The following is a 12,994-nucleotide window of genomic DNA, read 5'->3' on the forward strand; positions in this document are numbered from 1 at the left end:
AATGCTGTATCCCGCAATCAGCGGAATGTAGTTATCGCGATCCCGGTTAGGTAGTATACCGACCCTCTCTTTTACTACGAACAACGAAAATGAAAATACGGAACGAATCAATCGGTATAGAGCAAGGGAACTATAACGATCGAAAACTTTGTACCTGGAATGTCCGAACTTTCAATGAACCGGTACGAGCTGGCTTGCTTGCTTAAGAGCTCCGTCGACTCGTAGTAGAGATTGCTGCTAGACCACGTACCCGATGGATGTGCGCTGTGGAGGATGATGCATGTTCACGGCTCACCACAGAAAATGGGACTATTATGCGAGTAGTGGCAGTAATTTAATGGAACAAATTTTGCTTGAATCCTACTTTTATTGAACCTTCCACAAGTATGCTTTGACGCCCTACTGGGCGGTCTTATGGCAATTGGTGAGAATCTCAGTCATGGCCGATGAAAAGATGGATGTCGGCATATTCTATTCAGCATTTTTGCAGCATTTTTTGCTACGGAATTATTGGAGTAGATTCACCGCTTGAGGTTCGCCCAAATTTTTGTCTATCGATCCCTAGGGTACGTTGGGAGGGATAGCAGTATTTACCTCCGCTAGCGATCCCTTAACTAATGGGTCGAGGCCAGGTCCGGTCAAAAGACTATATCTTCCTTCGCGTGATACTTTTTGATGAAGGCAGCAGCCTCCGGCAGGTACTTCGTACTATATATCTTCCCGATTATCATAAGCTCCGAAGGAAAGACCAGCAGCTTGGACACTCCCTTCTCGCTGAGCGTCAGCCAAAGAAGGACCTTCTTCGGGAACTTGGTGTGGGAGATATATTTGACTTCATCGCTTACCCTGACCTGATGGGGGACGCAAAGTACATCAACCCTCTCCAGTCGTCGGTCGTTGTCGTCCAGCGTCCAGTAGTTCTCGATGACGTCATGGTTCGCCAGAAAGATGTTTTTCAGAACTTCAGGCGCTCCTTCTGGATGATCGCTCTGATTCTGGATTGCTGGCTCAGATACTGTCGGATTCGACTGACGCTTCCACGCTTCTCGACCCAAGGCGTGGAACGATGAGACCACCTTGTTCTCGGTCTTCTTCAGTTTCTGTTGCACTTTACGTTCACGCAGCCGAAACCAGGCTTCCGTTCGATGCTCTCGCCTTTGTCCAGAAGGGTTGATGTTCCAAATAAAGGATTGGCTATATTCGACGGACACGAAGTGCCTCACAATGTTCAATTTCTTTGCTCCGACGTGGAGCCTGCAGTACGAACAAAGCATCGAACGTAGTTATTTGAGTGTGTTAGCAATGGCTGCTGTAAATCAACTGATAACGTCGTCAATTTTTTCTGTATACAACAGGGTTGCTAGGATTGGCAATGGATTCACCACTAAGTGGCATGAAAAAGTGCTAAAATCAGTTCACAAACCAAAAATTTAAAAATGTATCGTTTTAAGGGAACGTGGTCTGCACTAATACCTAAATACTCTGGCAATAATTAGATTCGGAAGCAGCATAAACAATGGTTTTCATTTCCATATCTTCAGTTAATCGCGAAACTGCCTGGCCGGTGGTGTAATTGGAAACGCACTCGACGCGAGATTGAGAGTTGTGGGTTCAAATCCACCTGTACAGTCAATTATTTTTCACAGTTTGCATATAATTTTTCCAAATTCTTCCAATGTTCGTTCTTCATAAAAAATACACTTAAGAACTACAAAATAACTTGACAAGTATAAGTCGACATCAATATGATAAAAGTTGTTGATCTATCGTTCAAGTTTCATTCGAGCCGTTCCGAATTATAGTGGCCTATTGACCATTTAGCAAATTTTACAGGAGGCGCAATTGTCTAAAAAACTCTATAAAAAATTCTATTCAATTATTCTCGCCAAACCTACTGTTCCGATGGGCAGGGTATAAAGGGATTCAACATTCAACATGAGAATACATACCGCTGGTCAGTTAGCGCGAAATCCATTATTACACTCAAATCTCGTTTTACGTCCATTATTGGGGGGCGGTCGTAAAAAAAGATGACGTTATTTAAAATTTTTGACGTTAATTCGAATTTTGGACGTTAAAAGAAAAGAAATTATTTCGAATTTCTTGAGATTGCCTCATGGTGTTTGACGAGGGCATAAATTCAAATTTTGGACGTAAAAAGAGGGAACGTTAATTCAAATTTCGAACGTAAAATGAATGGACGTAAAAATATATTCTAGTGTATGTTAATTATGTGCAGTGTTGTAGATTGAAAAAGATGTAAAATGCATCAAAATGTCGTGCATAAAAACAATATACCTAATATATCTTTTTACTTTGTCCAGCCGAAAAACACAAAATTTACAGAAAATTATCTGCTCCTCCCCGTCCTCGTTCGTACTTACCGGTATCAGGAAATGTATCACCGAGTTCTGTCCCTTGGTTTCCCACCGGGTCTGGGGTCGAATGCGGAACGGCGTATTCTCCAGGTTGATCGAAAAATCTCCCTGCGCACAGTGGCCGGTATTGCTGTAGCAGTCGCCGGCCGAACCGAATGACTGCGGCTTTCCGGAACCGTCGGTAAACCGCTGATCACCGACCACCACCTGGAGCGTTTGGATGTTCAGTCGAATCTTGCGGTAATGTGTCGCTCCGTAGGCTATACTTTCGTCCACGAAATCCGCCGACGAGGGCGCACAAAGGTTCGCGTTCGATGCCCGTTTATTGTTGTGGATGGCATAGTTTTCGACCAAACCTGGGTGAAACAGTACATTTGTTAGATTGTTTTCAATTATTAATTTCATTTCATCACGAAGTCTGATGAATTTCTAAAGCTTAATCACAACATAATAGATCACCCGCGCTGGTGCAGTTAGTGTTGATGCAGTACTGCGCCTTGTCGCGGTGGTCGTGACGAGCGTGATTAATTACCTGACTTTAGCGTGAGATACTCGGTCGGCGTGTTGGTCGTCATATTGTGACAGTAAATCGTTACCGGCCTATCCTTGACGTGCAGCGTGTACTCGCCGTCCATCAGCGTCCGCCGGTTTCGCTGTACATCCTGGCAGGTGAGGCTGATCGATTTGCTGTACCGTGGCCGACAGTTCGGCTTTGGGTGACACTTTTTCTTCTGCTCCGGTCTCCGTTCCGGGCAACGGTTCGATTCGGTTTTCGTTAATTCGTCATAACATTTGACGCCTCGCCTCTGGTAGCCATCGCATTTGCACTGCAGGAAAATGCGAAACAATTGATTAGAGAGTGAAGGAAAAAGCGGTCCAAAAAGTAGTGCAGTTTATGCTATGGGGTTAAACATTCACAGTGAGGACACACGATTGCGTCAGATCAACCTACTCTGCTCCATTGTCCGGTGCTCCAGCGGCAAAAACTTTGCGTCTCGCAAGATTTCACGTTGCTCGGCTTGTGTTTGGCGTCACAAACGGTGGACGTACTTCGGCCGTTGCTACAGGTGACGTTGCGAGTCGCCAACCCGGCTCCGCAGCCGACCGAACACTGCAGTACAGGTTTACACCGTTACACACGGGATCACGGGGACAGATAGATTTGGTAGTAGCAGCGGCAGCGGCATCAGCATCAACAGCGTTGTACAAGCGGGGACATTTACATGACACAACACAGAATGATGGCATGGATGGATCGGAAAGCATGACAGTGGGATGGATGATTTGTGGTTGGTTGACGAGTACAAAAAGGAAGAAAACAGAAATTAGTTATTTTATCATCGGATTTAAGATTTAGGAGAACGAAGGTGTTCGAAGGTTCTCAATTAGGCTGAAAAACGGAAATAATGCCCACCTTTGACCACGGGGACACTTCCCAACGGAACTGGCAGGGTTTGCACTTGCGTACAAGCTTCTTGGCCGGTGGAATCTTCACGTGCGCGCACAGTTTGGCATCCACTTTGCGGCCGGTCTTGACCGGGTGCGGATTGTACTCGGACTTCGGGAATAGACGCATACATACACGCTCTCCGGTTCGGTAACCGTCGCCACCACCGCACGTCACATTACACTAGAACCGACAGAAGGTGGGGGCGAGAAGAAAACAAAGGGACACCAGAACAAAGCAATCAGGATGTTGGTTTTGTTTTGTAATTTAGCAGATAGGAAAGGGGGACAAGAAAGCAAAAAGAAAGGAATAATTACAGGCTTCCAGTTAGTAATCCTCCATCGGAAATGGCAACACGACTCCACTTCGGGTGGTTTCTGGTGCAGTGGGCACTCGGTACTTTCCTTGCCCCGGTGATCTACGCAACGCACCTGACGATAGCGCTTGCAATCGTCATTGCACTAAAACGAAAAGAACAAGAAAAGGAGACGTTTGGGATGTCTGTTGCTCGGAAAACTGGAGAAAGAGCTCCGGCCGGAACTCTGGCAGGAAATATCAATAGCAGCGAAATGGTTTGTCAACCTATAGAACATGCTAGGGAGAAGGTATTGATTGCGATAAGAGTACGGTTTACTGCTACCTGTCATGCATTCTAAGTTACTATTTGATCTTTTGAAACAAGGTGGTTGACCAAGCGCCCACTTCAAAGCTATGTTTTTTCTATCATTATATCACCTTCCATAAGAGCTGTTCGTAATTATTACGGATCGTTTCACATCATTTCACGAATCAACATTCTTTGATTCGACTAAAAATTCATACAATTATTCACCGTGACCAAACATGTTGTTTAAAACTATTAGCTCCGAGAATTCGTTCCTTGAAGATATCTTGCAGATCTCAAGTCAGTCTTTTGTAACAGTTGTCAGGTCTTTCCTAAAAATCACAGATTAATTTGTGCTTTGTTTTGTTCTTAATTTGAAACATAAAGGTCATAGTTGTGTTATTTTTACTGTCCAGGTATATGGGTTAGCTTTTTAGTATCATTGATACCTACATGTATCTGAGTTAATTGTTTCTTTAAAATTATTTATGAGTCGCAAGTATCGATAAGCTAGCTCATTATGGGCGTAGTTAGCTCGAGGATTGTCTACGATGAAGGCCATAGGTCTCATAACAACGGATGTTAAATATTCACTATCATATCGTGCTCTCTGCAGAATCAGAAAAAACCCGGCCTGCAATCTGGTACCTGGCCGAGTAGCACACTTTCATCACGTTTGATTGCAAATGCAACAACCCATTAGTGACCAGTTTTAAAAAGATTTTATTGTATTTTATGTATCTAATGCAGTGCATTTCATGTAATTTATGTTATATGATTTTTATGTGATGTGATTTTTTAAAATATCCTATGGATGAAGATCATGACCCATATATCCGGATTTCAATAAACAATAATTTTGTTGCAAAAAATGGTGAGACAATCGGACATATTTACGTCGTTGAAAGTCAGGCCTGCATCTAGCAAAATTGACACCTAAGTCTTTAACACTACTCATTCTCTTTATAGTATTTCCGTCTAAGTTATAATCGAATATAATTGGATTCAAATAACGTGTAAACGTTATTGTACATTTTTTTTAATTTGTAACTTATTTCTAGAACAGAAATCCCAAAAAGCTTACAGATCCCTTTAAATCTTAGTCAAGGCAAGAATTCCTCTCCACTGTATTCGATCCTGGGCTACTTGTCTCGACAGACGCAAGTCGGTTCCAACCTGATCGAGCCATCTATCCCATTGGACCCCTCTATTCCTGCTACCGGTGGGGTTCTTGAAAAGAACAGATATCATTGCACAGTAGTGTCCCAATTTTGGAATCTCTACAAGTAGTGCTTGCAGCTTGTAGCTCATATGCCTACGTCCCTCTCAGCTTTTCGTTTGTATTCCGCTAAAAATAATCCGCAACACCTTTCGTTCAAATACGACAAACGTCTGTATGTCTTACATAAGAAAGGTTACAGTCCCAAGTACGTAGAGGACTGCCGGTCTGATCAGCCGGTCGGCGATGCTCCGTCATCGAAGCGTCTTGCGGAGGGAACAAAGTAGGATTGACTTTCAGCTTGAATGCGTCGTTGAATCTCTTTACTTGTATTATTGTCTTTTCGGCAGTGTCCAGAGATCCCAAATATATGAACTCAACAACCACTTTCAGTTCATCGCCGTCAATAGTCACTGTCCGTGGGAAACAAACGTTTTCTCTGGAGCATCTTCCTACCACACATTTGGTTTTTGACGCATTGATTTGTATCCCAATCCTTCTAGCCTCCGTTTTTAGTCTGACGTAGAATGACTGAGATCATTAGCAGAATCCTCCGTCGGCATGTACCAAGCTGGTTTTCGTGAGGGACGCTACTCGACGGATCAGATGAGTGTACCCTGCGTCAGTTACCAGACAAATTCCGGAAGTACAACTTGCAGACTCATTATCTCTTTGTGGATTTTAAGGCGGCGTACGATTTAGTCAAACGAAATGAGCTGTGGTAGATAATGATAGAAAATGCTAGAACAAGAACGGAAGCAATCAATGGGATGCACTCAGACCTGCTATTCAACATTACCTTGGAAGGTGCAATACGAAGTGCAAAGTTTTGCGGATGACGTCGATAGCTCCGGAATCAACCGTAGAGCAGTGGAAGAGGCTTTTAGGCTTTTTAAACGGGAAGCAGCAAGACTAGGATTTACCACTAACGCCGCCAAAATGAAGTACATGGTTGCTGGCAGAGAACGTGAACTGCTGATGGGGTCCAAAATAGGTTGGTTACCATACTGGAGGAAACGACGAATTGCAGTCGCGAATTCTACGGATTGCGTTGCCCGCTGAAGTCCCGTAGTTTGCAATTTCGCACAAAACTGGCGCTCTACAGAACACTAATTCTCCCGGTGGACCTTTATGAACTATGAACTATGGACGCTAAAGGAAGCTAATCGATGAGTACGTGGGGTTTTGAGCGTAAAATTCTGCGATCAATACTTGGTGGCAAAATAGAAAATGGAGTGTGGCGCAGATGCATGAACCACGAGTTAGCTGTATCAAGTATACAAATATGCTAAAGGTAGTACAACTTAGCAAGCCGTTGTGAGCTGAACACGTGGCCAGAATGCTCGACGACAAAGTAGCCAAAAGATTTTCAGCAGAGAGCCAGGAAGAGGTCGTTGGCTTCGGGGCAAACCTCGCATCTGATGGATGTGCGCTGTCAAGGACGACGCTCGTTCAGCTAGTGTTCGAGGGGATTCGACAGTACTGGAGAACCATAATTCGTTCGGCGCAGAATCAATAATTATTGGTTATAACCAGTGCTAGGGATCTCATTCAATGTATGCAAAATATTGCTCATTCTCAAAATATTGCTCATACAGTTGAAATGAACTTAGCATTGCCAACCTGAAAACAACAATTCGAGTGAATCACATGTGTTCATGTTCGTTCTGTTCTCTACATTCATTCATTCTCTATAATAGTGAATGAAATCAAATGTGAATTATTGATTCATTTTTAACTGCCGTAAACGGCAGACGAAATTACAATAAACGTAAACATTCCTCCGAAGTTTTAACCCTCTAACGGGTAAGGCCGTCTATAGACGGCCTTTGCTTTTGGTGCTCCAGAGTTGCATACGAAATTTGTTTTGAATTGACAATATGCAAAATGTGTTCAGAATAGATTTCTTGACATTTTGATATTATTATCACAACATTCTGACTATGCATTCAAAAGTTATCATCTTTCAAAAACAAAAATTCCGAAAAATTTCGAAAATAATTATTGCGCGAATATTCCCGATCGAATAATCCGCGAATATATTAGAGAAAAAGGATATCTAGAACAAGATGATTGACCTTAAAATTTTTCTATGCGTAAGTTTCAATTTTGTAATGTATTTGAATTGAAAAAATGCCTGGATAGAGCGTTAGACATGAAAAACGAATAAGAGAAATTGGACTTTTTGTAACCTAGCACTCCTCCAGATAATTATTTTTGCATGAAAATCCGAACTTAAGGTTCTTTTGAGTGTACTTTCATGATGATATAGTCATCAGCTTGATTGCAGGTTAATTAATAATTCAGCTTGGTTTTGGTTGGTATTAAAAAGCTGCCAGTTCAAAATACTAAACTTTAAGATCTAAAATATCAGCAAAAATAAGAGCAAGAAAACTGACTGACAGGTTAGTCGAGCAATCATTCTGCACTGCAATTCATGGATGAATTCTCGCATGATTTTGAATAAGTCCTAACTACAAATGAGAGATTCTCTTTATGTTTCCTGTCTTACGTTCATTACGGCTGCATGAAAGCGTTTCAATGCAGTTTTTTTTTTAATAGCTAGCATTTGACGGCAACAATCATTTCGTGCGAAAAAGATGCCATCAAGCGTATTTGTTTCGTCGTGATAAGCTTAATAGAGGAGACACGAGGAGAATCTCTCGTCGTTTTGAAGGTTAGAAAACTGAGAGAGACAGACACTATCAGCAGTTCAGTAGTCAGGTCCTTGGGCAAACAAATAAAGAGTAAAACTGTATGCGTTGAATGCGTTTTATATTCGCATTCAGGCAGGGCTGTCAATTTCCTCGAGCACTGTCGTCGCTAAAGTAACGAAAAGTAAAGTAAGTAAGATTACCTCCCCCCTCCCAAGGCTTCTAGTTACGATGTCGAGGTCGTCTGCGAAGGCTAGAAGTTGCCTACTTTTGCTGAAGATCATTTCTCTCGTTTTCATGCCCGCTCGCCAGATCACACCTTCAATAGCGATTGAATAACATATCGGACACGATATCCCCCCGCTGCAACCCTTTGCGCGATTCGAAGGGACTCGAGAGTTCACTTTACATCGTCAGTGCAAAATCTTTGCCAATTACTGTGGACAGTTTATTCAATAGGAAGTTGGACAAATGTGGTCCTTAATCTCGGCACTCGCCTTGTGGTAACCCCGATGTTTTTACGTTAGGTATATGATAACTCACCGTATAAGCATACCTCTTAACCGTGACGTGACAACTCGTAGCAGATTTTCAGACCATTTTAGACCAGCCGCTGATTGGCCGAATTAGACTATCGTTCTGATTCAAATTTAAAACAGTCTCAAACTTCGACACGTATACAATAAGCATCGATTCGTATACAATAAGCATAATATTTTATCATATTAGCGATACTAACGAGCATTTTATTCTAAGTGAGATCATTTTTTTGTAGGTCCAATAATTTTCGAGTTATATTTTTTATAATACCGTCATCCGGGGCGAGATTGTGCCAAAAAGCATATGTTTTTGTTCTTTAGCTCAGTATACACACAATTTAGGAACTAAGTTGATTTCAAACCTGTCAATATATACTAAATTGTTCAATTAACATCTATCGTAGAGATGGTTTAGTTACAATGAAACCTAATTTTGCTGGAAGTGTATGAACTTTGGCACAATCTCACCCGTTCTAGGGGGTGACATTGTGCCAAAAACATAAAGTTAAGCTAAAACTCTAAACAGTGAACATAGCATGTTTATAAACAATACACATAAATATCAGTATAAAGTAGTTCATATGGGGCCGTCCATGAACTAAGTGGACTATTAGGGGCAGGGGGTCCGCCAAAAACAACGCATCATACAAAAAGTATGAACGAAAATAACCCGGGGAGGTCTGAAATAACTAGAAATGAGTTCGCAGTCAATGGACAGCTTTTATATAGCCGGTAGCGTCTCTAGGGTTAACAAGGGGGAGATATATGAAGGGGTGTATCCTAAGGGGGCATATCTATTTGATCATTTAACAAAAGTAACCATTACTTTGTTCGAGAACCCGCGGCCGCAGAACAAATAGCCTACCCCACCCCCCTCTCCCTCCTTAAAACTGGCAGTTTATACATGGTAAAATATATTCGTCTTAGATTAGAGCGTTTATTCAAAGCATCTGAAATTTTCAGAGAAAAAGTAAAAATTAGTTTAAATTATTTAGCAGACCTATGATTCTGTTTGCTCCAAAATGGATGATGCAATCTAATCTGTCAAAATATTGTGCTTAATAGTAGAGAATGTGAGTGTATTGATGTATACTGACGTATTTTTGTTGTGCATGTGAAATCCACAAATTGGATCATTATGGTTTGGCACAATCTCATCCCCGTGAAGCTCGAAAAGTACAAAGTTTCGAAAAATATTATTTTCGTAATCAAAACTTATCCAACGCATAATAACCTTTCAATACATTGTAAATGATTAGTTTATATACCTTGAAAATAGCAAGTTGATGCGATTTCTCGTTTGGGTTGGTTTTTGGGGGACATTTTTTACAGGCGTTATTTCCGAGTATTTTTGATCGCGAACTTTGAAACACTGTTTCAAACCCCTGGCTAAATAGTTTGCTAATATTATCTGTGTTCCATTCTAAGTTATGAATAAATATGTTATGTTCATCATCATTTTGAATTTAGGTCACCAGTTTCTATAAATATAATAAATTTTCACAAATAAACATTTTTGGTTTTTGGCACAATCTCACCCCCGTGGCACAATCTCACTCCGGATGGCGGTATTAAAAAAGAGAAAAAAGAAATTAAATCCTTTTTAAAAGTTAGTCTAGACCAATTTTCGAAAAACTTAGTATGCAATTAATGTAAATATTCTTCACACACAAAAAGTTCTTACTGCGTGTATGTCGCATGATTAGTCGCAAAAAGTGGCAAATGGCTTCAAATTTACATCAACTACCGGTACATTTACCAGCCACGGTGCTTGCTTGCCAAGCGAGGATCCTTTCTGGAACGAACTTTAACAGCTTTCTTATTTTTTCGGTTCACTCTGCCGATCGGACAAGGTATAAAACTCTTGTCCAGAAAATATCCTACTAACAGTGCCGTTACATTTTCGCTACGTTTCTCGACGACAAAACTTCGGATTTCGTTTGAAAAGAGCCACCACTTTTGAATGAGTTGTAGTATTAACTGCCTTTGCATTTTGTCACTTTTGGAGATCCTGTCGATAGTCAGACGTTCTTCAAATCAAACACACTGCAGATTTGGGTTAATTCAACAGTTAAAATCTCTTACGGATAGTAACGCATTTGTTCCGGTGTCGGTATGATGTAAAAAAAATAAACTTACTTATTCTGACAATAAAAGCCTGCTGTGATTCTAAACACTTCTAACGTAGTGTCAGTCTAATTTGTAGAATTTCTCTTTATAAAACAAATAAATTGGATTATTTTATATGTTCGAATTTTTTCGTGTTCAATTCGTTGTTTTCGACTCAAAAAGCATCATCAGTTTTTCGAACGAAAGTGTTCTTGATTCCGCCAGCAAAATCAAGTGGGCAAAACAACTCGTTCGTAACAAGTTGAAATACAGCATAAGGCTAAAAGTTTAATCGTTTTGTTCGATTGTGTTTTTGATTGGCCAAACCAGCTTTATTGGTCATGTGTTTGACGGCATAGTTCTGTAATATTGCATGGTCCTTTCCAGTCGACCGTAAACTTGATCGGTTAAACCTGTTAAAAACGCCAACGGCTAAATTTGCAAAAACATTTTCGTGGTACAAAATTTTGAAGCTTTTAGCTTTTTCTTCGCTTTTTGTGCTAATGTAAGAACTATTAACATGGGATACAACACGTATTCTTCTTACAAACATAAAAAATATTTACACGGAGCGAAAAAGCTCCAGTTTGTTTCAAACAAAATGATTGTTGTTTTAAGCCTCAATAAAATATTTTTATAACAACCTGAAAATATTGTTGTTTCCAAACGAGATTCTGTTTGAATCAAGTAAATAACAGTTTTGAATTAAAAGTAAAGTATTTTCAAATTTGAAGTTGACATTGATGTAACAATAAATATTTTCATTTCAATCATACATTTCAGTTTGAAACAAAACGAAATTTTTGTTTGTGCGTCAAACAACCGTAAATATGGTTGAAACTACATTTTTATTCTCCGTGTACCGATCGGTTTCGGTAAACAGTTGCCCATCGACGGGGTGATTTAATTTTCAGTTCAACATACATTGTTTTTAGGAATAAAAAAAGTTTTAAGCAACATATTTGGCCACAGAGAATGTTTGATGGATTTTGATCCCCAATCATCTAAAAAACCCGGTTCAAATACAAGTAGAGTAACAAATCTTTTGCAAACATTTCATACAAAACAAAAACAATAAACAGACCAATCTACAAAAAACAAAACTTGTAATCCTTATCACAATCAAACCAACGCAACTCAACGCAAAACTCTTAATAGTTCACCGGAAACCCAACTCAATTGCCAATCGGAAATGCTTGAAAAATATTCAACGAAAAGCGCTTGTATTCATAAGGAAGCCAATTGTTGTAGTCGATTTTTTTTTCAATCGAAGGGAGAGTGTTTTAGATGTGTTTTGTATTCTGTTGTTAGATGATGCTCTTTCGAGGGTTAGTTCACAAACGGGCGTCACAATCACCAAGCAAACCAGCAAGAAGCACACTTGCCCTTTTGTGAACTAACCGCTCGTTCTGCGTGTAGCTGAACTATTTCCGTTCGTAGTGAATTCAAGCGCTTCCAGCGTCAGTAGCCGCAAAATTAGCAAAAAATCCAAGTAAAAAAAAAACGGAACAAAAATCAAAAACAAATTTTGTTCAAGCTTTAACAACGGCATTTCCACCTCGGGTACGTACCTCGCTCCATTGGCCGAAGTTCCACATGGGACACCGGAAGTTGCCGCAGTTGGTTTCCTCCGGTGGTTTCTTCTCCTGATGGCAGTACAGATCGTCGACGATGCGCGACTCGTTGTGCTTGTAGCAACACTGTACCTTGCGCTGTTTGACGCCTCCGTTGCACTTGGCATTGCACATGCTCCACACGCTGGTGCACCATTTGTACGGCTGCGAGGACACGTTGTGGAAGGTGACGCTTCCGGTGTGCAGCGCCGGATAGTACTTGCTGTCCTGCTGCTGGCTGACGATCGATTTCGTTTCCTCTCCCGAGTAAGCGTACGCAGGTGGTTCTTGCTGTTTGTTAGTGATATTTTTTTGGTTGTTTTTTTTTTGTTCGAATGAAGGGAAAAACAAATTAGTTTACTTGTAGCACGCAGCCTACTACCTATAACTTGTATCAATCCAATCAATTTAAGTTCACTGACGAATATAAC

General features: G+C 40.8%; 1 protein-coding gene across 7 annotated transcripts in view; it reads right to left on the reverse strand.

Annotated features, from left to right (window-relative positions):
* LOC128741210 (A disintegrin and metalloproteinase with thrombospondin motifs 1) overlaps positions 1-12,994 on the reverse strand; it is a 540,214-nt gene that overhangs the window by 15,828 nt on the left and 511,392 nt on the right. For 5 of the 7 annotated variants that reach the window (XR_008412203.1, XM_053836850.1, XM_053836847.1 and 2 more), the window contains 6 exons: positions 12,522-12,854; positions 4,143-4,286; positions 3,793-4,008; positions 3,331-3,489; positions 2,911-3,205; positions 2,385-2,734 (listed from right to left, as the gene is read on the reverse strand). Coding sequence is in view for 6 of the 7 variants with exons in the window: in XM_053836850.1 (XP_053692825.1) it covers positions 2,385-2,734; positions 2,911-3,205; positions 3,331-3,489; positions 3,793-4,008; positions 4,143-4,286; positions 12,522-12,854 (1,497 nt within the window). In the remaining variant the exon portion in view is untranslated. The remainder of the gene's footprint in view (positions 1-2,384; positions 2,735-2,910; positions 3,206-3,330; positions 3,490-3,792; positions 4,009-4,142; positions 4,287-12,521; positions 12,855-12,994) is intronic. The other 2 variants (XM_053836849.1, XM_053836851.1) reach the window with 2 other exon arrangements.

This window comes from Sabethes cyaneus, chromosome 3 (genome assembly GCF_943734655.1).
Source record: "Sabethes cyaneus chromosome 3, idSabCyanKW18_F2, whole genome shotgun sequence".
Lineage (NCBI taxonomy): Eukaryota > Metazoa > Arthropoda > Insecta > Diptera > Culicidae > Sabethes > Sabethes cyaneus.